Source organism: Microtus pennsylvanicus, chromosome 2 (genome assembly GCF_037038515.1).
Source record: "Microtus pennsylvanicus isolate mMicPen1 chromosome 2, mMicPen1.hap1, whole genome shotgun sequence".
Lineage (NCBI taxonomy): Eukaryota > Metazoa > Chordata > Mammalia > Rodentia > Cricetidae > Microtus > Microtus pennsylvanicus.
Window position 1 is genome coordinate 100,650,867 of NC_134580.1, and position 26,887 is coordinate 100,677,753.

Consider the following 26,887-nt stretch of genomic DNA (forward strand, 5'->3'; position numbering starts at 1 on the left):
TGCTGCCCACGCTCCTATAAAAGGGGGTCTGCCTTTCTTTGCAAACGCGGCGCGAACCTGCCAAATCAGAAAGAGCTTCGGGATCCCGTCTCTGTGCTTCTTAGGAGAGCCGCGGGTCTCAGACTTTCTTTTACTCACACCAGTTCGCCGCAGTTCTCGAACTTCTCTCAGAATGACTGCGTGGGACGGGGTGATGCCCTTTTATCCCCAACCCAGGCACGCCGCGGGCTTCAGCGTGCCGCTGCTCATTGTTATCCTGGTATTCTTGTGCTTAGCGGTCAGCTTCTTGCTAATCTTGCCTGGGATCCGTGGCCACTCGGTAAGGGGGTACTGAAAGTTCTTAGGAGGGTTCTAGAAGCTCATGTCGTGGGGTGAGAGAGCTATACGTAGAGCATTTCTCGGAGATTCAGGGCAGACAAGAATAAGGAAGATTCTTCATAAATAGTTGAGTTGAGGATCAGCAGGAACAAATTTTAGAAGTCTGGTTCGGCAAAGGACTCTTCACAAGGAGAGGGACAGTTCCTGGTTTAGGACTGGGGGGGGGGGGACTCCAAGTGCCTTATTTTGGAGGCTGCTGCAGAAAGTGAGAACCAGCCCAGTAGTGGAGGCTTCAGGTGCTGCCAGGACCTCCCACCTCTCTCTGAACCTTCTGACCAAGAGGATGGGCAATTTAGACTGCTGTGTGTTTCTTACACAGGGTGTTCAAACTTGTAGCAAGTTTGGCAATTCCCTTAAATGCTCCCAGCCCCCATATCCTAAACTGTCTCCCCCCCCCCAAGTCTGAAAAGACCTCTAGTCTTTCTGTGTTGATCTTTTTGCCGGTTTTGGAGAACTGGCTCATCTAGAAATAGCCACTGTTCCTCTCCTTTTGTTGGCCACCAGGTCCTGGGGCCTCCCTCTTCTGGGAGAGGTGACCCTTGTCCGCCTGGCACTTCTGAACTCACTGAGCCTCACCAAGCAGTGACTGAACTAGAAGTAATGAACAGGAGCCAGACAGCTGGGGGTAAAAAGGAGGCCAGAGAGTGCCAGGCAAGGTGGACCTGAAAACAGGGCAGGGGAAATGGTCAGAAATGCAAGCAAGGCTGGGATGGAGTGGGGTCAAGGCAGGTCTTGAGGATGGACTGGGCAGTACCCAGTCTTGACCTGAGTGTCTGTCTCTTCCCACAGCGCTGGTTCTGGTTGGTGAGAGTTCTTCTTAGTCTGTTCATCGGTGCAGAAATTGTGGGTGAGTGTATGGGGAAAGGAGTTGGAGTAGGGAAAGAGTGGCAAAGGACACCGAGAAATGGGGAGCCAGCTTGGTTTCCTGGGCTCCCTCCCATTCTGCACCTATTTCGGGCACCCCTGGCTGTTCTTTTGCTGTGGATGTTTTGTTTTGAGACTGCCTCTCACTTTGTAGTCTAGGCTGACCTTGATGAAAGCTTACTTGCCCTGGTCTACCCTACTCACCCCCGCCCCCGCTGCCGCCTCCACTATTGCTCTTGGCCAATGCCCACTTTCCTGACCTTGCCTTGCTGTTACACCAGGTCCTAAGCCTTCATCTTTCTGCCCTACCTCCCATCACCGCTTCCCACTGTCACCCATCCCCGCAAGTTACTGTGTGCATCTCTCCACAGCTGTGCACTTCAGCGGAGACTGGTTCGTGGGGGGAGTGTGGACCAATACATCCTACAAAGCCTTCAGTACAGCCCGTGTTCAAGTGCACGTCGGTCTGCATGTGGGACTGGTGGGCGTCAATATTACACTCAGAGGTGAGGAGGCTGGGGCCAAGTGAGTTCTTAGGGCTGGGAGATCCCATGGAGCTGAGTGCCAAGAGTTGTTAGAGGATCTTCTACATCCTTCCGGCTCAGAAAGCCTCTGATTGACGTGGATCTGGGTTTTTCCCCAACTACTACCTAATCTTTCTCTTTCCTGACAATTGCCCCACCCTTATCTCCCTAACTGAACGTGTTCAGTTTCCGGGTCTCTGGCCTTGACCTCACGGCTTCCCTGCAGGAACACCCGTGCAGCAGTTGAATGAGACCATTGACTACAATGAGCGGTTCACTTGGCGTCTGGACGAAGACTACACCAAGGAGTACGTTGATGCCCTGGAGAAGGGGCTGCCGGACCCAGTGCTATACCTGGCAGAGAAGTTTACACCCAACAGCCCTTGCGGGCTGTACCACCAGTATCACCTGGCAGGACACTATGCTGCAGCAACGCTGTGGTGAGCGTGTGGTGGGTGGGGAGTGGGCAGGGTGTGTGCGACCCGGAGAGCACGGCCTCGGGAGCTGCAGGTTGGAACTGCAGCCTCGTGGGCAGGATCCTCTGGCGATCTGCAAAAATCAAGGGAATCCCAGCCACGGAAAGAGCGCAGGAGCCGGCTCTCTCCGGGGTTCCCCTGCGCCTCCTGCAGGCCTAGCCAGGGAACCCGGCTCACTGGCGCGCTGCCTTGGTCCCTCACAGGGTGGCGTTCTGCTTCTGGATCATCGCCAACGCGCTGCTGTCCACGCCCGCCCCGCTCTACGGCGGCCTGGCCCTGCTCAGCACCAGCGCCTTCACGCTCTTTGGCGTCTTCGCCTTCGCCTCGATCTCCAGCGTGCCACTCTGCCCCTTCCGCCTGGGTTCCGCCGCCCTCACGCCTCACTACGGCGCCTCCTTTTGGGTCACGCTGGCCACCGGTGGGTACCAGGAGATGCTCACCTGGTGGTGACTGGGATATGTAAAGGATGTGCGCTATCCAGCGTATAGAATGAGTTATTTTATTTCTTCCTCTCGATAGCGGCCAGAAGGTCGGGGAGACACTGTTACTCTCATTTTACGATGAGCGGAACTAGTTTGGGAGGGTTCAGTATCTTGCCCCAGTTAGGGTGAGTGAGAGCTTGTGCATCGTGTAAAACTCGGAAGAGTTCTTTCTGAGGATTGTGTGTGTAGGAATTCCGGGGATTGGCTCCTGATGATGGCGAGGAGCGCCTGCATCCCTGACTCCGTCTTTCCATCCTCCGGTGCAGGCATCCTAAGCCTCCTCCTCGGAGCGGCGGTGGTGATTCTCCACTACACTTGGCCCAGCGCTCTTCGCTCCTTTCTGGATCAAAGTGGCAACGACTGTAGCAGTCAGGCGAAAGGGAAATCGCTTCTCATCTTGGACAACCCGCAACACAAGCAGTTCGAAAACCCAGACTTAAATATTACCACTGTCCTGTGAAGAGAACTAACTCCGGATTCCTACCTCCTTGGGATCCTGCAGACCTGAAGACAGTGTTAAGGGCGCGCCCGGAGCTCAGCTGAGTCTAGGGGACTCCACGACCACGCAGGAGGACGAGGGGGAGCCCTGGACATGCCCTTTGCTCTAGGGAATGATTTCTTTGAGAGCTGTAAATAAACGTTTGTTTTGTTTTGTTTCGTTTTTCAAAATTCCCCCGCCTATCCATTTCCTTGATGTCTCTTGGCCTTTGGAGTCACAAACTCTTGAGAGCTTTGCTAGGCTAGTGATAATGTAGTATTGTTTATTCAAGAGCTGAAAAAGCAGAGAAACACAGAAGGGATCTGGGAGAGGTGCGCCCTCTAGTGAAGACCGAGAGGAACTGACAGGCGCCTGCATCTTCGGGAGCTGCCTCACAGGGTGGTTACAATGCCCACATCTCTCTCTACTGGGCAAACTGAATCTACTGGGAAAAAATTAAGATTTTGGCGTTGATTCCGTAATTCTTCCCACTTGACTTCTTTTGTGTTTGTACCTGAGAGCTAAAAGAGAAATTAACAAGGCATAAAAATATAAATCCTGGGAGTCTGGAGAGATGGTTCAGTGGTAGAGGGTACTAGGGTTGGAGAACTAATACCCACATGGTGACTATCAATTGCCTCTATCTCCAGCTCCAGGGGGAATCTCTGCAACGCCCTCTCCTGGCCTCTTCAGGCACTGCATGCAATTGTTGCACACATACATGCAGGCAAAATACTCATACACACTATATACATCGTGGGATTTTTTTTTCCCAAAGGTTCTTCCTAAGTCCTGGAATCTTACACAGCATATGTGGGAACTAAAGCTCAAAGAGAAAGTGGCACACAACTGGTTAGTATTATATCTGGAACAAGATGTTTGGTCTCCTTCCAGTGCAGGCTCAGAGGTCACATAAACTATGAGAGCAATCGAAAAAGAAAGGAGAGGGACCCAGGCCCTCAAAACAAAGTGATGGGTGCTGAGGGACCACTTTGATGCCCGAAATGTTGGTTCTGAGAGGGAGGTTGACCTTGAAAAGGCAAAGCATCCAAGAAGGTGGTGTTTGCGCAGAGACTCATCCCTGCTGTCTTGCAAAACGGCAGTGTTTATAGGCACGGTTGACATCTCTTCAGAACCTTGGGACTTTTGCTCTATTTTTCAAATTGGAGTTGGGCATCTGACACACCCAACACCACCTCCTGGGCTGTTCTGGTTGTTTATGGAGGCTCCGGTGAGGTCTGGAGCCCATCTGGAAACTCAGGTGGCCACCAGCAGAGGAACATCACAGGGCACAATCAGATGGTTTGATGTGTTCTTCCTTGAAACATGTTTCAGAGGAAGCTTCTGACATGGGAATGTCCTGGGTCTCAGAAATCTCAGCCGTGGACCTGTAACGGGGGCTCAGGAGTCCCCCTTCCTCAGAACCCCACTCCAGCACTGAGTCCTCGGCACTCTGGTTGAAGAAAGCCTTCAGTCTGTGAGGCTGCATCCTGTGGGCCACCGCCATGGCTAGGCCAAGCAGAATACACAACAGTCCTGAGGATGAAGGGGACACGTGTCTGCCTTAGTTCTAGTACATCCTTCCAAGAACAGCTCCTCCGAACATCGGAAAAACTCTATAAGGGAGGTCTGGGTCCCTGCCTCAAGGTAACTGGAATTCATAGATCTCACTGAATGTCCTCGGGTCTGTATCGCTGGTATGGGTCTACTGTCCTGAACTTTCATACTCTAAACTGAGACACAGAGAGAAGTAGACAGACTGAGACTAGGGACGGATGGGGACAAAAGATGGAGGCATGCGATACATGGGTGGGTAGACACAGCACGGCAGGAGAGTGCCGCTGTGAGCCAAGTTGATTTAGGGCATTTGGGGATCGTGTGAGCTGGGTACATACAAGGGATCTAGGAAAAGATGAGAACTGTGGTTAGGGGATGCAGGAGGGGACACACAACTGGAAGATTTGGAGAACGCGAGTAAAGAAAGTTAGGGGATAACGGATGTGACCGAAATGATACAGGGAAGTGAGCATGGATGAGGAGAGAAAATGGCCTTGGAGAGAGAAAGCCAGGAGGTGAGGGAGTTAAGAAGGATGGGGCTCTAAACAAGGCACAGACGTCTTGACCTCTAGAAGTGGATCCACTCCGCCAACATGATAGTTCCTGCCCTCCATTCTCAGCCCTTACCTTTAGGAGAGGGTCTCACCTGTGGCCAATGTGATCCAGAAAGCAGGCCCATGGTGAGTGTGCAGCACAGCGGTGCCCAAGCGCAGCGAGCAGGGTGATATGAATGATGTGGCCATGGAGAAGAAGAAAAGTGCCAACAGCTGGAAGAGGCCAGTAGCCAGCAGCATGTGGCCACCATAAATCAGCACCGGCATAGACAACATCACATTGGCCAGCAGCCAGCAGAGGAATGCCACCCTGGAGAGCCAAGATGCAGTGAGGACTGGCCCAGGCACCTCTACCTGCCAGAGAGGATGGGATGGTCCAGGTAGAGGCTGTCCCAAGGGGCACTCTTGCCTGTGGCTTCCCAACCAAGAACTAAGGTTATTGCCAGCTCCCCCTCCCCCACTCAGGATACCCCTTGAGTGGAAACGAGATGGCTACAAAAATAATCTATTCCTGAGTTTAGGCCAGTAGGGGCTGTCCCATCCCATATCCATGCTCACCACAGCATGGCTGAGGCATAGTGTCCTGCCAGGCGGTACTGGTTGTACAGCCCACATGGGCTTTGAGGGGTAAACTTCTCAGCCAGGTAGAGCACCGGGTCTGGAAGGCCCCTCTCCAGTGCCTTTGTGTACTCCTCCACGTAGCTCTCTCCCAAGCGCCACAGGAACTCCTCATTGTAGTTGATGGTTTCGTTCAACTGCTGCACTGGGGTCCCTGGGGAATAGGGTGGCTGTGCTTAGCAGGAAACCGAGAACTGGGCTGGACCTTTCACTTGGGTAGGGGTTCATCCACACGGGGCAAAGGGCCAAGAGCGGACAGAGGAGACAGTTCTGAATTTCCCTTCCGCCTCAGCTCCTACCCTTCCAAGCTCCGGTGCTGGGCACACATGGTAGCTCTGTACACACAAGATGCATCTCCAAGACACCGAGCAGAGCCTTCCTTTCTCCCCAAGTTAGAGCCCTTACCTGTGAGTGTGATGTTGACTCCTCCGAGCCCGATCTGCAGTCCCACATCCACGCTGACCCACTTGGGACTGAAGGCTTTGTATGTCGTGTTGGTGTTGATTTGACCCACAGACCACTCCGAACTGAAATTCACAGCTGGGATTGGGGAGTTGCAACTCAGGAAGGTCTGGGCCTTGCTGGGTTAGTCAGAAGGAAAGCTACAGGGGTTCCATGCCTGAACTTGTTGTAATTGTATATCCATTTACTAGTCCAGGCCTGGCTCATATTAAGTCTGCCAACCACTATTGTGGGATGAAGAAAAGGGTCAGAATCTAAAATTTTCCATGCTCACACTCTGCTTATCCTCCCAGTCCCACTTATGGGCAGCCGCTCGCTCATGCAACTGGTAAGGGAACATTAGCAGAGACCACGATGGGCAAACACAGACAACCTCAATAAAAATGGTCTGTGTTTCCCATTCTCCGAATCACTGGAACCCAGCAAACAACCCTCCCCCAGAGTCCTCCTACCTACATTCATTAGGACCTAAATAAAAATAGTAAGAAGATGCTTTCCTTGGTCCACACCTTTCAGGGCAAGGGCAAAGGCAAGAATAAGAGGCTAAAACTATGGTAACACGTGCGGTTGGATCTGGAAGGCACCCTGAATCCGTGACCACTAGGGAGCCACAGAAAGAAGAGAGGCAGTCCACAAAGGAAAAGGCACAAGACAGAGGCAGCTGCTCAAGTCTGTGGCATCTGGCACTCACCCAGGATCACAGCCCCGATGAATAAGCTGGTCACCACCCGCAGCATCCAGAACAGCCTCTGAGTCAGAAGGGGTGGGGCTTAGTAAGCCTAGCCTTCCTTCCCTGTACACCCTCCCTCCTCCTACCATGGGGAGGGGCGGGGCTTCTACCGCTGAGCTCACTTGGCCAATTAAGATCAGAGTGTCTGGCACAAAATCATTCCCAAGCTTTTGGTTCAGGGAGTGGGGAACTCTGCACGGGGGATGGTGAAGAGGCATTCTCAGTACTGGACTTCCTCCCCCGAGTCTGCCTCTAGACAGAGTCTGGACTTCTCACTCTTGAAGCTGAAGTCCTCCCCAGGGCTGGAGTCTCCAGGGCTGGGTTTGTTTCTTACCGTCTTCCCACGGATGCCAGGCAGGATGATGATAAAGGTGACCAGTGCAGTCAGGAAGATGGTAATTATAACAGCCAAAGCTGTGTCCATTGGGAAGGTTGGCTTGGTGCCAGTGTAGAAGGGCAGGGTGTTTCCAAGAGCAGCCATTTTGTTGGGGGCGTGCAGAGGTGGTGACGCTGCAACAATAGACATTCGCTGAGGAGTGTCCTCTGTGGGCCCAACACTAACTGTGGGGCCGGGGGTGCTTCAAAGAATAAGCAGACCCGGGTTTTTGTGTGTGCACTCTGATCTTCAGCACCATTACTGTTATTCACTGCCTTTTAGCCATCCATCGCCCCATCTTTTGACTGTGACAGATTTACGGTCTTGACAATCGGTATCTGTTGGCTGTGGTCCTAACCACTCAGCCTTCTAAATAAGTACCATCATTACCTTTGGGCCTTTTCTGTTTCTTCTGAGAATATCTAAAGGAAAAAAAAAACCCTCTCTTTTATTCTCCCCAGACTCTAGTACAGGCAGATCACAGAACATAAAAAGAACTGCATTTACTATCAAACAAAGCCATAAGGGTAGGAGATGGTGCAGACGGCTTACGGAAAGATTGCCTTTCTTCTTCAGTCTCCAAAGGAACAAAGGCCAAAAAGCTTCTAAGTGTACAGTCTGAGTTTATCACTAGAGCTTAAGCATCCTAGCTCCTGGGACTGGTGAGTGCGGAACAGCCTGACTAGGCATTGCAGGAGAATCCCTGTTCGCTGTCAGGCACAGTGCTGGGACCAGAGGTCCTACTATTCCACACATCACCAGCATAGGCCCCTTCTGTCCATCACATCCATCCCCCACGCGGTTCTTCAACTCAAATACTGGCTTTGGTCTTCTCTGCCTTGTTGCTTGATTGATCTTAGATCTTATTTGACTCTTGTTTGTCCCTTTATACACAGGGCATCAGTAAAATTATACCTGGTCATTTCATCAGCTTTTAGACAGAATTCATTGCAAGACACACTGTTATCTCACGATCATGGCGGGGGGGGGTACTTCATTTAAACCTTAACAGCCATTGTGATAAGATGTACCCCAACTCCAGAGATATCAAGAGCAGGGGTGAAGAAAGAACCTTAGAGCCACTGTCCCAGTTCTGCTCGTTCTCCCAAGTGTGAGCTGCACCAGGGACTCACATCATCAGGAGGACCCATAATTTAATCTGAGCAGGGAGATTGTTAAGTGGGAAGGTAAAGAAAGCAGTTTTGGAGTCAAAGGGTTTGCATTCTGCTTCTGTCTTTAGCAACTTCACCTCTATGTAGTTTTATTGGGAAAAAACAGAAACAATAAAGTTTACATCCATTATGGGGATGGAACGAGACCGGACACGGAAAGTGCAAGGGACACTCTCAGAGACAAACAGGGAATTCTCTGCTGTTCTGTCCTCATTCTGGGTTCTTTGCATTTTAGCTTTGCCACCGTCAAAGACGCCTGATGAACAAGCTATCATACCCTCGGAGAATTTCCTGAAATTGTCCATTGGCTCCCTTCGCTGCTGTTGATTTGAGTCTCATCCTCTCTTGCCTGGTGCAAGAAAAACATTTTCTAATAAGCAGATGTAATCGGTTCACTTCTTTGCCTTGGGTAAAATCTACTTTCTCACATAGAAAGCGCTTCATGAGCAGCGCCCTTTCCTCCCCTCCCCATGGCTGACATGCTTCCGAACATTTTTGCCTTTGTGTGTGCTGTTCCCTCTACCTGGACTGTTCCAGCCTTGGCAAATGCCTTTCCTCACTTCAAATTTCAGCTCGCTTTACCTTCTCTGTGGAGTTCCCTCTAACGCCACTGGACCAATGGTAAGGTTTCCCACTCTCCCATTCCTGGTGTTTTGAGTGTATCTCATGGTCCTAGTAATGACTGTACTCCAGCACTCTAAACATTTCTCTCCGCTTTAGACAGAGACTGGAGGGCAGAGATTTAATCTTCCCATCTTTGCATCATCTCCATATAGCACATTCTAATCAAACTCTGGATCAAATTAATGAATGTGTGAGTTCGTCCCATAGGCATCTCCTTCTGAGTCTTCGCACAGGAGGGAGCTCTGTCCCCTCATTACCCACACTGTCCTGTCACTCACGGTCACTGAGTGCCACCAACTCAACGCTGCACCGGAAGGGATCTGGTGAAACTGATCTACATTTAGTGATCTCAAAAAAACTGTCTAGAAGTCCTCTTCCAATAGTTAGGGTCTCTAAGAATAGTAAAGACAAAACCACAAATATTTGTATTTAGTTGAACACAAAGCATACATTGTAAGATCAGCCAAAAATGTATAGATAAGGGGCTGGAAAGATGGCTCGGAGGTTATTATTATTTTTTTTTTTTTGGTTTTTTCGAGACAGGGTTTCTCTGTGGTTTTGGAGCCTGTCCTGGAACTAGCTCTTGTAGACCAGGCTTGTCTCGAACTCACATTAGATCCGCCTGCCTCTGCCTCCCAAGTGCTGGGATTAAAGGCGTAAGCCACCACCGCCCGGCAAAAGAACCAAGAGCCCAAACAGGGACTTGAACCCTGGACCCTCAGATTAAAAGTCTGATGCTCTACCGACTGAGCTATCCAGGCCCTTGGCTTGGAAGTTAATTAAGAGCACTTGCTACTCTTTGCAGAGGACCTGGATTCAATTCCCAACCACCACATGGCAGCTCATGACTGTGTGTAATTCCAGGTTCAGGGAATCTAATGCCCTCTTCTGGCCTCTGCAGGTAACAGTCATGTACATGGTGCACTGACATTTTTACCTGCAAAACAGTCATACACAAAATTTTTAAAAATAAAATAGAGCCTTTTTTAAAATAAAATAACTAACTGTAACATTTTATTTTTAAATGTTTGTGTTTATTAGTTCATGCATATGTATGTGTATGTGTGTGTGTGTAGGTGTGTATGTGTGTAAGTGAGTGTGTGTGTGTGACTTCCCACGGCAGGCATTTAGAAACAAGAGGACATCTCTGTGGAGTTGGTGGTATCCTCCCACCTTTATGTGAGTTCTGAAGCTTTAACTCAGCTTGTCAGGCATAGCCGGCAAGTGCCTTTACTAGATGAGCTATCTTGCTGGCCTAGTGACATTTATTGTAAAGCATATGTTTTTTTTTTGTAGTGAATTTTTATTTACGATGCCAAAACTGAAACCATTTCTAAGAAAGTCTATACAGGAAGAAGGGCTATACAATGTAGAAGGCCTTAGGTCTTAGTTTGGATAGCCAGGCTTGGTGGCACACTCCTTTAATTCCAGTGCTTGGGAGGCAAGCCTGATCTACGCAGTGAGTTCAAGGCAATCCAAGGTTATATGATAATAATGATGATGATGATGATGATGACGATGATGATGATGAGAAGAAGTAGAGGCAAGGGGGAAGAGGAGATAAAAAGAAGACATGAATTAAGATAAAGTGAGATTGTTCATAGAAAGAAGTCATATTAGAACCAGTGAGGTGGATCACTGGGGGAGGGGGCTTGCTGCCAAGCCTGAAAATCTGGGTTTGATCCCTGGAAGCCACATGGTGGAAGGAGAGAACTGATTTCTCAAAGTTGTCTTCTGGTGTCCCTATTAGGATGCATGCATGCATACACACACACACACACACACACACACCACACCCCTCCCCACGAATGTGAAAAATGAAAAAGAACACATATTATATGATTGAGTTCCAACAACAGACACTTGCAGTGTGAAGCAGATATTAACTAACACAATGCATCTTGGTCGGGATCACACACACTTAGTATTTCTGCACTTATTTTAATGAGAGGTTATGAAAGTTTTGTGAGCATGGCTCATCTCTATTAACACGATGCGTCAAAGAAACACTCACAAAAGGTTTTTTATCTCAGGTACAGAAGGACATTGTTAACATTTCTGATTCTCCAAAATATGCATTAAGGATGACTAGAGCGAATGACAGCTGGTGACGACAATTTGCCTTGCGTGGTCCCTTCCATTAATCATGCACTTTCGTGGTGTGGGTACTCCTTTCCCTGCACTGTCTGATGTAGCAGAGTTGAACTTTTATGACTGATCCTAACTTGGTTCCATTATTATGCAAAAGGGGTTCCTACATGAAGAGATTGACTGATTTTTTTTTTAAAGGCTGCAGGACTCTTCTTTTTCCACAAAGCCTGTGTTTCTCTTGCGACCATCTTTCTCTCCCAGGCTTGACAAATAAAGTCTGGCAGCAGAATTGGCTCTAATCTAGAAAAATCTCACATCAATGTTAACTTTACCCCCTGGTCTCTCAGCTCGCTGCCATGACATCCAGTCTATACTGACACCCATAAGACTGTCAAATACATACCTACAGACTTACATAACCACAGACAGACAGACTGACAGACAGAAGACGGGTGCACCCAGACTCTGTCGTGCTCTAACTAGACACCTATAGTTCTTCACAGGGACCCCCAAGATGACTTGGCGCTTTCTCACTGAGAAGGCCCAATTCCTTCACTTTGGGGTTCTGTTTTCTCATGAGGCCTGGAGGGCAGCCTGTAAGTACTAAAGGCTTCCCCATGTTCAGTAGGATTTCCGATGTAGTCACCCCGTCCTTTCCTATAACAAGATGAAGTGGATTTCCAGTGTTTCTATGCTGGGTGGGTAGAGATAAAGTTAACAGTCTTGAAGAAAACCCAGCCTAGTAATGCCCAGTTTCATCACTCAAAGTCAAAGGGTTTGGTAGGTGATCTGGAACCTCTCTTGAAGTTTGACAAGAGAGGTTCCTAAGTCTTTCTCTGCCCCCTCCCCCGGGCAGTGTAAGGACTGCTAGCCCCCTATGAAGGCAGCTTAGGTGACATGTCTAATCCCGTCAAGCACTCTGATAGGTGATGCGTGGCTACCAGAATGTGACGGCTTATATCTCTGTTGAGGTAAAACCCATGAAAAGTTTAGCTTGGCTGGCTAAAGGGAGTCATTTTTAGGAATGCCTAGTCCTCCTTCGTAAGGAAGGTAGAGGTGTGTGTGTGTGTGTGTGTGTGTGTGTGTGTGTGTGTGAGAGAGAGAGAGAGAGAGAGAGAGAGAGAGAGAGAGAGAGAGAGAGAGAGAGAGAGAGAGAGAGAGAGAGATTCCCCATTGATGGATGGTAATGGACTCAGGGATGGGGAACTGAGCAATCCGACCTACCCAAACTCCAGATAAGAGAAATAAAGATTCAGTGTCGACAAATCATGTGACTTTGTAGCCTTAAGAAGTTTGCCTTGTCTTAATTTCTCATTAAGACTTTCTCCTTCACACACCCCACCTCTGAATTAGTCTGTGTAGACTCAAGAAGTGCGCCCCTAGGGGTCGGTGCTGGAGCAGCACTTCAAGGTCTGATCGCCTGGAAACCGCGTAGACCCCGGCACCCACACGCGATCCATGGTTCCCTACCTTCCTTCCTCTCTTTCAGATACTGTGCGTGGCACCCGCGCTCGTCTCCTCCGTTGGGAACTCACTCGCAATGCTCCTAGTCGTGGGGATAAGGCCGGAATCAGGTCCAGACGTTGACGTCTTGTCACCAAAACTATACACTTCAGCCCATCAAGGTCCCATCCAACCTCCCATTCTTCTAACTCAAATGCGGACCAGGTTATGACCCCATAAACCCGGCCTGGTGCTTTTGCCGCCTTCCATTGCAAGTCATTTTCAACTTTCTCGTCCCTGGCACTCCGCCCTCGGACACCGGACGGACCCGAGTGCTAGGACAGTGCTCAGGCGCCTGGGCCCTGTGCAAGCCACCCCCGCCCCCCAGACCTCCTAGTCCCTACCCAGGCCAGCGTCCCTGGCAGCTGCAACGCAAACCTAGCGACCAGGCTCGCAGGACGGTGAAACCTGGGAGGTTCCCACCAGGAACCCTGGTTACCCAGACTTACAGGTTTTGGGGACAGATGGATGCCTTGCTTTGGAGCCAGGTCTGGAAGTAGGTATTGGAAGATTATCTTTGTTTTAGAACCCTGACACCGACTGTGTGGCGAGGATCTGGGGACAGCCCGCCTGCCCCACACCCTCTCGGGTCTCCCACCCCTCGCCTCAGCCCCCTCCAACTTAAGGGAGACTTGCCCTTCCCACCTCCCACATGGCCACACTGCCTGAACCCTTGGAGCCCTGCACCCCACATGGTCTCACCTTTCACGCTCGGGTCCCCTAGGAGCACCTCGGCGGGTCCCCGCGCCAGCCTCTATCCCGCCCAACTGTGCCCCGCCCCAGCGCCAGGACGCGCTACCCGTTCTTCAGCCCCGAGCCCCGCCCGCCCCGGCTCAGAGTTGAAGAGGCAGCCAGAACCGAGTGGGCTACCGCGAACCCGGAGCCAGGCCGGAGCCAATCATAGTCCCAGACTGAGGGACCAGAGGCCAAGGTCAGATTCAAGAGCGTTTCTCCTGACCCGCGGGAATGGGTGCTCCAAGGGAGGGGGCTCCAAGGGCGGGGACGGAGGGAAAAGGAACACCGGTCGGTGGCCCTCCTCTCCGCAGAACGGGAATCGGAGCCTCGCGTACCTCCAATCCTTCCCCGAGGCTGAAAGGGATCTCGCTAAGGCTTGAGCTCAGCACGCTGAGGTTTTGAAAAAACAGGGTCGTCTGGTCCTGAGCATGTTGAATGACCTAGTTTGTTTGGGCCTAAAGGATTTCTTGGCGCCATCACGTCATGCCAAGGAGGGACTTTGGGGTCTTTAGTATACGGGCGTTACTTCCTGCTCTTCATCTTCCAGGTTGGAATAGATCTTAACTCATCTTTCTCTCACTCCCACCCCGGGGCCAATAGAATCACCATTCTAAGACTGTGATCTGGAAACACAGCCATGTGGACAAGAACGAGGCAGGCTGGTACTCTCCCTGATTCTGCCACTGCCTGGAGCTCCATTGCCCTGGAGTTGTGCCTTCGTTTCCAAATTGTTTGGGAAGTTACCACGCCCAAGTGTCTTGTGTAAATTGCGAAGGGTTACCTACCCACGGAGAGGTTTCCAGCATGGCCAGTCTTCCTTTCTAGTTTGTCCCCACAGTCTGGCCTGAAATCCCACAGGCCGTTAGAGCTTGACTGCTATATCTACCACATTAGAAAGGGAAAGAGGTCGGACTATTTGGATTAGGGAAACAACCATAGCCAGTCACCCCACCACATCCAGTTCAAGGCTTCAACTATCCAGAGCCCAGCTCTTTGAACATTACGGAAGGCCACACCCTGAAGAATCTCTAGGATAGAGGGGATGCTGAGTTGGGGGATGAGGCAGGATCTAGGTTTTTTCGCTTGTTTAGTAGGAGATGGAGAGGGGACAAGGCCACTCACAGACTTCTCTCCTTTGACTGGAGAGCCTGTTCAGGAGTTCTGGCTGAAGATGGGGCCTTCCCTGAGCACAGGACTTTCACCCTTCCCTTCCCCTCCAATCTTCAGGTTGCCCTTAGGACATCTTCAGTGAAATTTCACCAGAGGTATCCTGGCTTGAGTCTCCTGCTGCCTCTGTTTCCCTGTTGGCAGGTGGAGGGAAAGCCAGCCTGAAACAAGCAATGATGGGGCACTTCCCTTGAGTCTGCTCACAGCAGCCATGCTCCAGCCTCTCCATAGGAGAGCCATGCTCCAGCCTCTGTGGTGCTTGAAGTCAGCTTCATCACCACATCGGATGCTGGCTGCCACGCTGGGAGACAAGCAGCTCGGGCACATTCCTGGCCAGGACTGTGCAATCAGATGAATGTTTTACTTCAGATCCCACAGAGGATGAGCAGCAGACCCGAGATCTCAGCAGGGTTTCTCTGCTCCCTCCTCCCAAGTTAGGCTCTGACAGTGGAGCAGACTGTGTGGGCAGCTGGACCAAAGCAAGGGTTTTCAACTACTCAGAAACTAAAGGCCACAGGAGCAAGGTTGGCTTTGCTTTGTTTATCACGTCGTCTCCAGAGCCTAGGCCAGTTCTGTGCACAACGTGTGCTCATCAGTTAAAGGTTGAATGAATGAGAGGCTTCAGAGAGAGTGAGGCGCTTGCTTTTAGCTGACCACGCCTCCTAGGTCCAACTCTCCAGCCTGGATTCTTTTTATTATTATTATTACTGATTTTATTGAGCTCTACATTTTTTCTCTGCTCCCCTCCCTGCCTCTCCCCTTTCCTTCAACCCTCTCCCATGGTTCCCATGCTCCCAATTTACTCAGGAGATCTTGTCTTTTTCTACTTTCCATGTAGATTAGATCTATGTAAGTCTCTCTTAGGATCCTCATTGTTGTCTAGGTTCTCTGGGATTGTGATTTGTGGTCTGGTCTTCTTTACTTTACGTTTAAGAACTACTTATGAGTGAGTACATATGTTAATTGTCTTCCTGGGTCTGGGCTCCCTCACTCTATGATGTTTCCATCCATCTGCCTGCAAATTTCAAGATGTCATTATTTTTTTCTGCTGTGTAGTACTCCATTGTGTAAATGTACCACATTTTCCTTATCCTTTCTTCAGTCAAGGGACATTTAGGTTGTTTCCAGGTTCTGCCCGGCCTGGATTCTTAGAAGTCTTGCAGAAGCCTTATCCTGACTCTCACGAAGGCTATCCTCTGTTTTTCTAGGTCTCTATTTTGAAGAATTCCAACACTTAATCCCTCGTTACCATTTTCATCATGGGATCCCCTCTAGCTCTGGCCTGGATACTCCTGGTTGGGACATCGGCCTGTTTGGGTGAGTACAGACTGGGGAAGAAGTGGGCAAACGAGCAGAGAACCCATGTCCTCTGTCTTCTACAGATGTGTGCTATCGTTTCTACAACCTTAATCTCAAGAAGATATAATACACTGTACATGACAGGTTCTTGTTTCTAGCTGTTGAATAAATGGGGAGATGACAGAATAAAAATGATTTCCTCTAGTATGAGGCCCTTTCTCTCTCCACTGTCTTTTATCCTTTTAGATAAGGTAAGTTCTCCTGACTTGGCACAGGAAAGATTGAGTAGACGTGTAAGACAATAAAGCATCTTAGGGTAAAATTGAACCCAAGGCTAAAGAGGAGTCACCAGTGTTTTTAAAATAAAATGCTCTTAGGCAGGGAATGTAACTCAGTGGTAGAGCTTTTGTCCAGCATATATAAGGTCCTGGGTTTCATCCCCAGTGCTGGAGAAAAGCGCAAAATAAAACAATAACATCAGAACACAACACGGCCCACAGCAGTTCCAGCTTTGGAAGTCTGAGAACTTTAGCATTAGTGGCTGTTCCCTATAATCCAGAGCTCTGAAGAGGGAACTGGACCCACAGTGGTGGAAGGTGGGTGTGGTGGCACCTGGCAGCTATCACGGCACTTTGGAGATAGAGACCCCAGCATCGAAACAAGCAAGCAAGAGCAAACCTCAAAGGTGTTTTGCATCTTGGGGGTGATTCATGAAGATGGACCTTGTAAAGTAGCACCTCCTGGCTGGCATTGGCAAGACAGTGATACGGACCTTACATTCTCCCTTGCCAAAGCTGCTCACGTTTGAGTTCTTTCCCGTACTCTCCGTTCTTTGAGACTTCATTTTCTCTCCCAGCCATTTCCTCTTACCCCTAAGATAGACTCTCCCCGAGAGACTCCTTCCTTGCCCTACCACCGTTTCATCTTATTCTAGAGGTCTTGTGTGAGTGACTGACCTGCTGTCCTAGGTGTTTAGCCAGGTTCAAATATTAGAACTTTAGTTGTTTTCCTTCCTGATCCCCCCTCCCTGTGAGTGTGCCTGTGTGTGCATATAGCACCCACAGCTTGGAGATCTTACGCTTGGTCTAAGGACAATCAGAGGTATTGATCATTGTTAGAGCCCTTTCTTCTGTTCTCCCGGGCGAGCAGAAAAGTCTTCTAAATTTTCTTGGAGACGAGGAGGGTTTGGCTAGTCTCCTGACCTACTGACCGAGAAGATTCTAGACCCTCCCTTTTTGTCCTGCTTCCTCAGTTTCCCCCCCCCCCCCATCAGCCAAATGCTCCCTCCTGGATTGTAGGTTATTATAGTAGCATTATAAACAGGAATTAGGCCTGGAATGGAGAGTCAACAGTTAAGAACATTGGCTGCTCTTCTGAGGACCTGGATTCAGTTTCCAACATGGTAGCTCACAACTGTTCATAATGCTGATTCGAGAGGTCAGTTGCCCTCTCCTGGCCTCTGTGGTCATCAGTTACATGTGTAGTATGCAGACATTCATGCAGGCAAAACACCTAGACACACAAAATAAATAAATTAAAAGAAGAAGAAAAGGAGGAGGAGGGATGAAATGAGGGACAAGATGTTCCAAAGGAGGATGGGGCAAGGTCATTCACAGGATCAGTCCTTGGTCTCACCCAAGAAACTGGGAAAAAGACCAGAGTAGCAGTAACACACCCTGCCTTGGGGCTCTGCTCAGTGAGAAAGAGCCAAGTCCCTCTTCACACTGCTCCTGCCCAGTGATGGGTCACAGAATGACTTGTCCTTCCCAGTTACAGGGTGTGGCTAGCTCTTGCTCCCTACTGGATCTGAGGGTTAGGGATGATTTTTGTCCTCCTGTGTCTCCCAAAGACTTGCAATAGGAGGAGTGCAAGCTTGTGTGACCCCATCCTATTGCTTTGTGCTGCTCTGCCTCTCCTCTGAGGCCACGGTTAGCAGGTGCTGCATGGTCGTGCACCGTTTTCCACTTTCGGAGTCAAGTCTTCCTGGCTTAAAGAGTAGACAGCACTTTGCCCTGGTTTCTCCCTCTGGGCCGTACTTCCTCCTCCTGCTCTTTCAAGAATCAGAATCACAGGCCCTGTTCCCTCATGGCCTGCTTGGTCCCCTCTGCCTGCACCTGCCCAGCGGCCTCTTTCCCTTTATTTTCACACAGGGGCTCAGAACTCCATTTCTTGGGAGGTACAGCGATTTGATGGATGGTATAACAACCTCATGGAGCACAGATGGGGCAGCAAAGGTAGGTGAGGGCAAAGTTAGTCCGGGCATCAAGGTGGTACCCTCCAGTGGAGATTGAGAGTTGGCAAGTATCACAAAAGGCTATCGCAACTATCGTCAGAGGCTGCCAATATCTAAGGCTTCAGGATTCAAGGTATGGAGGGAAGCCTGAACGTAGAGGTCAAGAATGCTCCCTGGAGTGGAGAGATGGCTCAGTGGTCAAGAGCACTAACTGCTACTCTTACAGAAGACCTGGGTTCAGTTCCCAGCACCTATGTCCAGCAACTCACAATCACCTGTAACTTCAGGCCTAGGGGTTCTGCCTCTAGGGTACTTGCACTCACAGACAGACAGACAGACAGGCAGGCAGACAGACACACGCACCAAACCCATCCTTGTCTTTACCTCTCCTGTGCCAGGCTCTCGGCTGCAGCGCCTTGTTCCAGCCAGCTATGCCGATGGAGTGTACCAGCCCTTGAGAGAACCCTACCTGCCTAACCCCCGAGACCTTAGCAACACGGCCATGAGAGGTCCTGCAGGGCAGCCCTCTCTGCGGAACCGTACAGTCCTGGGTGTCTTCTTCGGTGAGAGCATCAGCCTCGGGAGGAGTAGAGCCAGTGGGTGTCAACTGAACACCTCAGTGCGTAAGGAACGGGGGGGGGGGGGGATGAGGAAAGATACAATGGAGGATCAAAGGTGGGCGTGAGAGATGGAAGAGGAAGCCATGAAATCATGAAATAGGGTAGGGGCAAAAGCAGAAGAAGGGAGGACCCACGCTGAAGTGAAGCCTGGCAGGGCGTGAATCTTCCCTGTGCTGGAAGAGGACATGGAGGAGAGCAGAGGAGCATCTCTCCGTTTGGGGTGAGGGTTGGTGTCCACACTGTGATAGACTGTCCCTGGGACCCTGCTGCCCCAGTGGCTGCTACAACAGGCTGAGAGAAGGGTTCTGACCTCAGCAGAGAGGGCTATATGGGGGTGTCGGGGTGTCACAAGCTCAGTAATGGGGGTTAATGGCTGGTCCTGCAGCAATGATGGCTTCTGTTGCCCTTGCTGACTCCCATGTGACTTCCTGCTTGGCTGTGGGCCTTCTGGGAGGCTCCTAGCTACATGTTGGAGCTGGTGCTGACAACCCTGCCTACTGAGGCATCATCACCAAACACCTCCCAGTTACCAAGGAGAAGGCCAAACTGACAATGACAACATCTTAGAGCAGGTGTAGGCACAGGCAGGGCAGGAGAAAGAGAGTTGGGAGGGGATGTGGAGGTCAGGGCTTGGACTTGCCCATAATAGGAGATGACTATCCTGAAGCTTCGAGAAGCGGGGAGGCCTCCACACCTGAGACAGGGAAGAGCATGGCCTTTGGCTAGCCGGGTAATTCCTCCTGCTTTATGTATGGGCAGGCTACCACGTGCTCTCCGACCTGGTGAGTGTGGAAACGCCAGGCTGCCCCGCAGAGTTCCTCAACATTTACATCCCTCGTGGGGACCCCGTGTTCGACCCTGACAAGCGTGGGGACGTGGTGTTGCCCTTTCAAAGGAGCCGCTGGGACCACAAGACCGGACAGAGCCCCAGCAACCCTAGGGATCTGGTGAGGCCAGGCAGCCAGGGAGGAGGGCAGGCAGGTGGGAAGGGAGACTGAAGTTAGACCCGCTGGGAAAACTGGGCAGGGTGAGGCTCTTTCCCACCCTCTGGCACCTGCCTGCCCCCCCCCCCACCTGGCTCACCAGCACGTCCCCTATAGACCAATCAGGTGACCGGCTGGCTGGATGGCAGTGCCATCTATGGCTCCTCTCACTCGTGGAGCGACACGCTGAGGAGCTTCTCAGGAGGACAGCTGGCATCGGGGGCCGATCCTGCATTCCCTCGGAAATCCCAGGACCCTCTGCTCATGTGGATGGCACCGGACCCCGCCAGGGAGCAGGACAGGCAGGAGGAGATGTATGGTGAGACTGAGGGGTCCCCGCAGAAGGAGCAGGGTTGGAGGCATCAGGCTGATGGGGTTGGGGACTTGCTGGAGGGGTCTGCCTGTGGGTCTGGGCTCCCCTGGCTCATGCTGCCTCCCATTGCCTTCCTCCAACCCCCTCTGTCTCCACATGGATGCAGCCTTTGGAGCCCAGCGCGGGAACAGGGAGCCCTTCCTGCAGGCTCTGGGCCTGCTGTGGTTTCGCTACCACAACCTGTGGGCCAGGAGGTTGGCGAGGGAGCACCCACACTGGGGAGATGAGGAGCTGTTCCAGCATGCGCGCAAGAGGGTCATTGCTACCTACCAGGTGAGTGGTGCCTCCTGACCCGCGCCCACCTGCGAGTAGGATCCAGGGAGATCCAGCTCCCCCAGCAAAGCTTCCCCAGCCTTGGACAAGGCCCCTTCCCATGATGCCCCTTTCCAAGATGGTCCATCTTCCTGGAGATCCGGGAAAACTATTGTACATGATAGAGAGGCAAACTCTGTTTATGGGAGATAATTTTGGGTTTGATCATTACTTAACATTTCTCTCTCAGTAAATATTTGAAGAACCTGATTTTTGGTGCTCTTGTTTTAAATCTTTTCTTCCATGATCGGCTTTGCTGGGTCCTCGTGTCTACTCGTAAGCTTTCCTGGGCTCGGTACCCTGCCTGGCCCAGCCCTACACATTTTTTTTATACCTCTTTCCTCTCAGAACATTGCGATGTATGAGTGGCTTCCCAGCTTCCTGAAGCAAACTCCCCCGAAGTATGCAGGTGAGGGGTGGGGAAGAGGGCTGAGCGATCGCTAAGTATCGTTTGAAGAAAGGCTGGTAGTGAGTTTTTAAAGTCCTAATGGGTCCAGTTCTCCTCCTACCTCAGGATACCGTCCATTTCTGGACCCCAGCATCTCCCCGGAGTTTGTGGTGGCCTCTGAGCAGTTCTTCTCCACCATGGTGCCCCCCGGGGTCTACATGAGGTAGGAGAGGGGGCTCACACATTTGTGTTTTTGAGCAGGACAGGGTTCTATCCGTTTGGAGCAGCTAGTTTCTAGAGAGAATGGTGAGAATAAAGAAAGGAGATTTGAACAGACCCTTGTGCATGGTGTGGACTGTCTGTAGCCCACAACCGTGTGCTTGTTTGTATGTGTTTGGTCGCTGGTTTGTCAAGACAGGACTGTGTAGCCCTGGCTGGCCTGGAACTTGCCAAGATCATCCTGCCTCTGCCTCCTAGGCTGGGTTACAGAAGTACACACTTGATTGATCAAAAGAGAGAAGCTTGCATCCTTCAGAAATGTATACATATCATTGGTTGCAGTGGCTCGGGTCTCTAAAGTAGTCTCTCCTGTTTGGGAGGCTGATATGGGAGAGTTGCTTGAGCTCAGAGGGCCAGGGTTGGCCAAATGGGAAAACTTCATTTTTAGAAAGAGGGTGGGTGCATCCTTATAGTCTCTTTTCCCAGCACTCGAGATAAAGTCAAGAGGAACAGGAGTTCAAGGTTATCCTCTGCTATACAGAGAATTCAAGGCCAGCCTGGGTTACTCAAGACCTTCTCTAAAAAAAGAATGTATACATACATATAAATAAAACTATGTATACATGATGTGTATATAATAAAAGTATATACAGGTAGTGTGCATCTAGTCAGCCCTTACAGTGTTAGGTTCCCTATCTACTCAATCAACCTCAGATTTTAAGTATCCGGAAAAGTTCCTTCCGTACTGAAAATGTAGACATTTTAGGGACATTCTTCCTAACAGAATAAAATCTAAAGACTATTTAGACTGCATTTATGTCATATTAAATATTATAAGAATGTAGGGGGTGGGGAAATATCTCAGCTGGTGAAAGTACTTGCCACTCAAGCACAAGGCCTGTAGTTCAAAAGTTCAATCTCTAACATCCTGTAAACAGACAGACCGATGTGGTGGTTCAGGCTTGTGATTCCCAATGCTGGGAGGGCAGAGACAGGCAGACCCTTTGAGACGGCTGGTTTGCCAGTCCAGCCTAACTGTCAGGTCCTAGGTGCCAGTGAGTGACCCTCAAAAGAACTAGGTGAACAGCGTCCAAGGACTGACACCCAAGGACTTTGGACTCCACATACATGTGTACAAACATACATGCACCTGCATCCAAACATACATGAATATGTCTGTGCAAAACATACATACAAAGATTCAGAGAGTCCTTAACTGTATGGGTCGCTGTGCATAGATTATAGGCAAATATTATGCTGCTTTACATAAAGGATGTATGCATCAGTGGATCTGCTATTTAGAGGGCTCTATAAGTCCTACCAAGTGGTACCAAAGGACTCCTAACTGTGTATGCATGGGTGCTATCTGTGTGTGTTCTTATCCGTTTGGAAAGGGCGCAGATAAAATATATTTATGGCCAAATTTTCACACATTTGGTCAGATGGGAGATAGGACTTTCCAAGAGTCAGATAGTTCAGTAACTACCAAGATCAGATGTCTTGATTACACAGAAAATAGAAAAGGCTATGGCCTGGGACCCCTGGCTGAAGTCTTGGAGAGCAAAGCTGATGTCTGACATTAGGACCCTGTGGTTTCAGTAACCACTCTTGCTCTTTGCATTTTAGGGATGCCAGTTGCCACTTCCAGAGGATTGCCAATAACGCAAGTTTCTCCGGAGCCCTCCGGGTCTGTAACAGCTACTGGAGTCGAGAGGTTAGAGTTGGAGACATATATTGGATTAATATATGTATATGCTGTGTGTGTGTGTGTGTGTGTGTGTGTTGTATGTGCATGTGTCTGAGAATGTGAAGAAGGTAGACAATGGGACTGCAGTAGGCAGCTTGGATGGGCTAGAGTGAAGGGGACAGCTTGGGTACCTGGTCAGAAGTCAGTCCTCTACCCTCACCCAAGGGCTAGATATGAGAGACAGGAGGGGAGGGGACACTATGTGCTCGGTGCGGTTCCACCTTCACTGCTCCTCCTAGGTATGTCCTCTCCTTTGACAGCTCTGGGTCCCTGGAGGCTTTGGAGCACCCAGCAATGCTATCCCTCCTAGGCAATTGCTTGAGAGTTGAGTATATATACCAGTAGTCCCGAGCTCTCCCCTAGTAAAAGGAGAACAGCAAGTTCAGACAGGTCCTATGACTCCTCCATGATCATACAACTAGCTAATGAGAGAGCAAAGATGAGCGTCTAGGGACCTTGCCCATCATGTTGTCAAATCTAGGACAGAATAAACGTTTAAAGATCCTCTGTGTTCCAAGACATCGGCTTTGGGTGGGAATACCATTTTCTCTGAGTGAAGAATTGACCCAAGTTGAGGAATGCCCACCAGGAGCAAAGGGCTTGACTGAGTGGGCTCAAGGATGTGGCCGGTGTGGTGGAGGGCACCAGGCTACCCAACCTCTGACTCCATTATCCATGTCCCTCTTTTCCCAACTCCTTAAGCACCCAAACCTACGAAGTGCTAAAGATGTGGATGCGCTGCTGCTGGGCATGGTTTCCCAGATCGCCGAGAGAGAGGACCATGTCGTGGTTGAGGATGTGCGAGGTGAGCCCAAGGCTGTCCCTGCAGGCTGTGAACCTCTGACCCCTGGGAGGAGATCCGGCTGGACCTGAGCCAGGAAGCGGGGAGTTCTCAGGGCTGAGGGCTGTATGTCATCCTTTGCTGGGAAAATTTCTGATCCACTGACTATGACCCCATTCCTTCTCCATGGCTCAAATGTTCTTGGCATTGGTCGGACTGGTCCGGGCTGGAGGCTGCATTGATGGCCCTTGACCTCCTCCAACGCGTTAGTCTTCCTTTTTCAGATTTCTGGCCCGGTCCACTGAAGTTCTCCCGTACAGACTACGTGGCCAGCTGCCTGCAGCGGGGTCGGGATCTAGGCCTGCCTTCTTACACCAACGCCAGAGCAGCACTGGGTCTGCCTCCCATTTCCCACTGGCAAGACATCAACCCTTCACTCTCAAGAAGCAATGGCACTGTGAGGAAGGGTTAGGGCCCAGAGGGTTGAGTGGGAGGGTCTGGGCACACCATCCCCACACAGGGAAGATGGATAGGAAAACATAGTTACCAGAGACAAGCACTTGACAGGGGACAAAACTCATGAAGGTCACTTTTCCCAATCTTGTCCACCAACTTATGAGATTCCAAGTCTAGCAGGATTAGACTTTTGACTCTGAAGGCCAAGGCCCAGCAAATATGTATTGACTGTCTATTGCATGTAATGCGTTTACTTGGTAGACATTGATTTTGTTACTCTTGACAGCCCTAGAGTGGTATTGCAGGCCCCTTGACTTAGGAACAAACTATGTTTCTGTGTATTTGATATTTCCGCTGTCTTCACCCTAAGTTAGCTTTTACACTCTGAGCTATCGCCTGTGGGCAAATGGCATTATCTACTCATCGATAGACCAACTTTGATTGCCCTACCGTTTTGGCACAGTCGTCTTGGCACAGTCACCTAGGCATAGATGTGTTTCCACGATTGTGTGCCTAGTGCACCGTGCCCTTACTGTAGAGTTACTGGAAAGAATCGAAAGGCTTATTATAGGAAAGTGCTATGCCCAGCATGGTGTCTCTCGCCTGTAATTCTAGGATTTGGAAGACAAAGGTAGGAGGTCCAGGAATTCAAGGCCAGCAAGTTCCAGGCTGGCCAAAGCTACAGGAGACCCTGTCTCAAGAAATACTCTCTTCACCTCTGCCCAAAAGTAACATGTACAGTGATCTCACAAACATTTTTAAAACATTTTTTTATAATGCTAGGGATCGTGAGACAAATCAATTTAACAAGTCATTGGCTTCAGCTAGGTGTCACTGGAATGAGTCTGGTCAGGTACTTAGAACACCGGTAAAGAATAGGAGCCACTGGGATGGCTCGGTTGGTCAAGGCACTTGCTGTCGAGCCTGCCAACCCGAGTCTATTCCCCAGGGTCCTCGTGGTGGAAGGAGGAAGCCAGTTCCTGAAAGTCGTCCTCTGGGGTCCGCATGCGCATCACCTTGCACTCACACACAGCTTACACACAAAAATTAAACGCAATAGGAAATAAAATGAAGTTAAAAACAAGGTAGAGGGCTGGAGAGATGGCTCAGAGGTTAAGAGCATTGCCTGCTCTTCCAAAGGTCCTGAGTTCAATTCCCAGCAACCACATGGTGGCTCACAACCATCTGTAATGGGGTCTGGTGCCCTCTTCGACAGAAATATTGTATATATAATAAATAATTATTTTAAAAAACAAGGTAGAAAGCTCTGGCACTGGGTGAGGTGACACAAATCTACACCCCAGCATGAGGGAGGCAGACGCAGGAATATCTCGGTACCAGGCGAGCCTGGCACACACACAGTGAGACTGTGTTTCAAAACAAGCAGCGTGCATGGTGATCCCCCTGCCTCAGTCTCTCGGTGCTGGGATTACAAGGTGTGAGCAACTGGGACCATGGATTGCTAGGGATTTAGCTTTTTAAAGTTTTTTTCTAACTCTAAGGATAGAAGCCTTTTATAATATCATTCAGCCATTCAGCCTCTCACACAGTGATTTGCTTCTCAGATCTATTCCTTCTCAAGAAACTATGTAGACGACCGGCTGTTGCTTTTATTCAACATTCACAGAACAGGATGTTGAATATGTGGAAAGATTCCTGTAAACAATCTAGCTAATGTAAAGCACCCAGAGGAAAGCCTGGGGTGTAATCGTGTAATTCCTAGAGATAGGTGTATCTCTAGGAATGAGATATTGTTCAGGTCATTTATCATTATTATCATGCCTGCGGCTAATCCCTGGGAGCTGTCTCTTTGCCCAAGGCTGGTTGCTGGGTCCTCTCTCAATCATCCTGTGTTCCAGGTGCTGGAGGCCACAGCTGCCCTATACAATCAGGACCTGTCTCGGCTGGAGCTGCTCCCAGGAGGGCTTCTGGAGAGCCATGGGGACCCTGGGCCTCTTTTCAGCACCATTGTCCTCGACCAATTTGTCAGACTTCGGGATGGTGATCGCTATTGGTTTGAGAACAGCAGGAATGGGTAATGCTTGCCAGGGCCACGTCTCAGATTTTCTGAGGCCTGGACCACAGCCCTCTGCTTGACCCTACAACTGGCCTCAATTCCAGTCCCTCTGGATCTCTCGAGTGAGGATTTGTCTCTGGCAGCTCCCTAGGCTGGCAGATTCTCACAAACAGCTGTGGACCAGAGACGATTTGCCCATGGGATACCAGAGTGTGGGGTCCTAAGTTTCTCCCTAACCATGATAGCTCTCCGCCTCTCCTATGCCAGACTGTTCTCTAAGGAAGAAATTGCAGAGATCAGAAACACTTCCCTCAGGGACATTCTAGTGGCTGTCACCAATGTGGACCCCAGAGCCCTGCAGCCTAATGTCTTCTTTTGGCTTGCAGGTAAGAGACCTAGAGAAGGCTAGAGGGGAGGGTTCAGAGTCTTGTCCTTCCTCAACCGTAGGCTTGGTTTGATGAGGCCGGATGAACACTCTAAGTGTAGTATGACTGAGGGTTCTGCCTTGTGAAGTTTGGTTTGGGGTACCAGGGCTGCCACATATAGCTGCCCCTTGCACAAGACCAGGAGGTGATAAACTGGGGAGAGGACTGACTCTCTCAAAGACCTGGGAAGGACTCTGACATTCAAATGGGACAGGATGGGGGCTGTAAGTGGCATTAGGAGGG

The 26,887-nt window shown here is 50.2% G+C and overlaps 3 protein-coding genes and 1 non-coding gene across 4 annotated transcripts in view; 2 read left to right on the top strand and 2 right to left on the bottom strand.

Annotated features, from left to right (window-relative positions):
* The first annotated feature begins 52 nt into the window (after positions 1 to 52).
* On the top strand, positions 53 to 3,371 carry Duoxa2 (dual oxidase maturation factor 2). The gene is made up of 6 exons (XM_075963795.1): positions 53 to 319; positions 1,168 to 1,225; positions 1,614 to 1,748; positions 1,993 to 2,206; positions 2,446 to 2,660; positions 2,991 to 3,371. The coding sequence occupies exons 1-6, from the start codon at positions 173 to 175 to the stop codon at positions 3,182 to 3,184; spliced, it is 963 nt and encodes a 320-aa protein (XP_075819910.1). The 5' UTR covers positions 53 to 172; the 3' UTR covers positions 3,185 to 3,371.
* Positions 3,372 to 3,446: 75 nt separating this feature from the next.
* On the bottom strand, positions 3,447 to 13,663 carry Duoxa1 (dual oxidase maturation factor 1). The gene is made up of 8 exons (XM_075963797.1): positions 13,592 to 13,663; positions 12,857 to 12,932; positions 7,458 to 7,633; positions 7,085 to 7,142; positions 6,337 to 6,471; positions 5,872 to 6,085; positions 5,406 to 5,623; positions 3,447 to 4,738 (listed from the first exon to the last, which is right to left on the bottom strand). Exons 3-8 carry the CDS (start codon positions 7,602 to 7,604, stop codon positions 4,485 to 4,487), a joined length of 1,026 nt encoding a protein of 341 aa, XP_075819912.1. The 5' UTR covers positions 7,605 to 7,633; positions 12,857 to 12,932; positions 13,592 to 13,663; the 3' UTR covers positions 3,447 to 4,484.
* Positions 9,984 to 10,056, bottom strand: Trnak-uuu (transfer RNA lysine (anticodon UUU)). Its single transcript has one exon. It is a non-coding gene; the product is annotated as a tRNA-Lys (tRNA).
* Positions 13,664 to 13,716: 53 nt separating the features above from the next.
* Duox1 (dual oxidase 1) overlaps positions 13,717 to 26,887 on the top strand; it is a 34,399-nt gene continuing 21,228 nt past the window's right edge. Inside the window, exons 1-14 of the mRNA XM_075961990.1 lie at positions 13,717 to 13,820; positions 16,000 to 16,108; positions 18,241 to 18,324; positions 18,722 to 18,886; positions 19,703 to 19,890; positions 20,044 to 20,245; positions 20,406 to 20,572; positions 20,960 to 21,020; positions 21,126 to 21,222; positions 22,845 to 22,932; positions 23,668 to 23,770; positions 24,031 to 24,203; positions 26,062 to 26,237; positions 26,487 to 26,605. Of these exons, the coding sequence (XP_075818105.1) occupies positions 16,051 to 16,108; positions 18,241 to 18,324; positions 18,722 to 18,886; positions 19,703 to 19,890; positions 20,044 to 20,245; positions 20,406 to 20,572; positions 20,960 to 21,020; positions 21,126 to 21,222; positions 22,845 to 22,932; positions 23,668 to 23,770; positions 24,031 to 24,203; positions 26,062 to 26,237; positions 26,487 to 26,605 (1,681 nt within the window). The 5' untranslated portion in view covers positions 13,717 to 13,820; positions 16,000 to 16,050. The remainder of the gene's footprint in view (positions 13,821 to 15,999; positions 16,109 to 18,240; positions 18,325 to 18,721; positions 18,887 to 19,702; positions 19,891 to 20,043; positions 20,246 to 20,405; positions 20,573 to 20,959; positions 21,021 to 21,125; positions 21,223 to 22,844; positions 22,933 to 23,667; positions 23,771 to 24,030; positions 24,204 to 26,061; positions 26,238 to 26,486; positions 26,606 to 26,887) is intronic.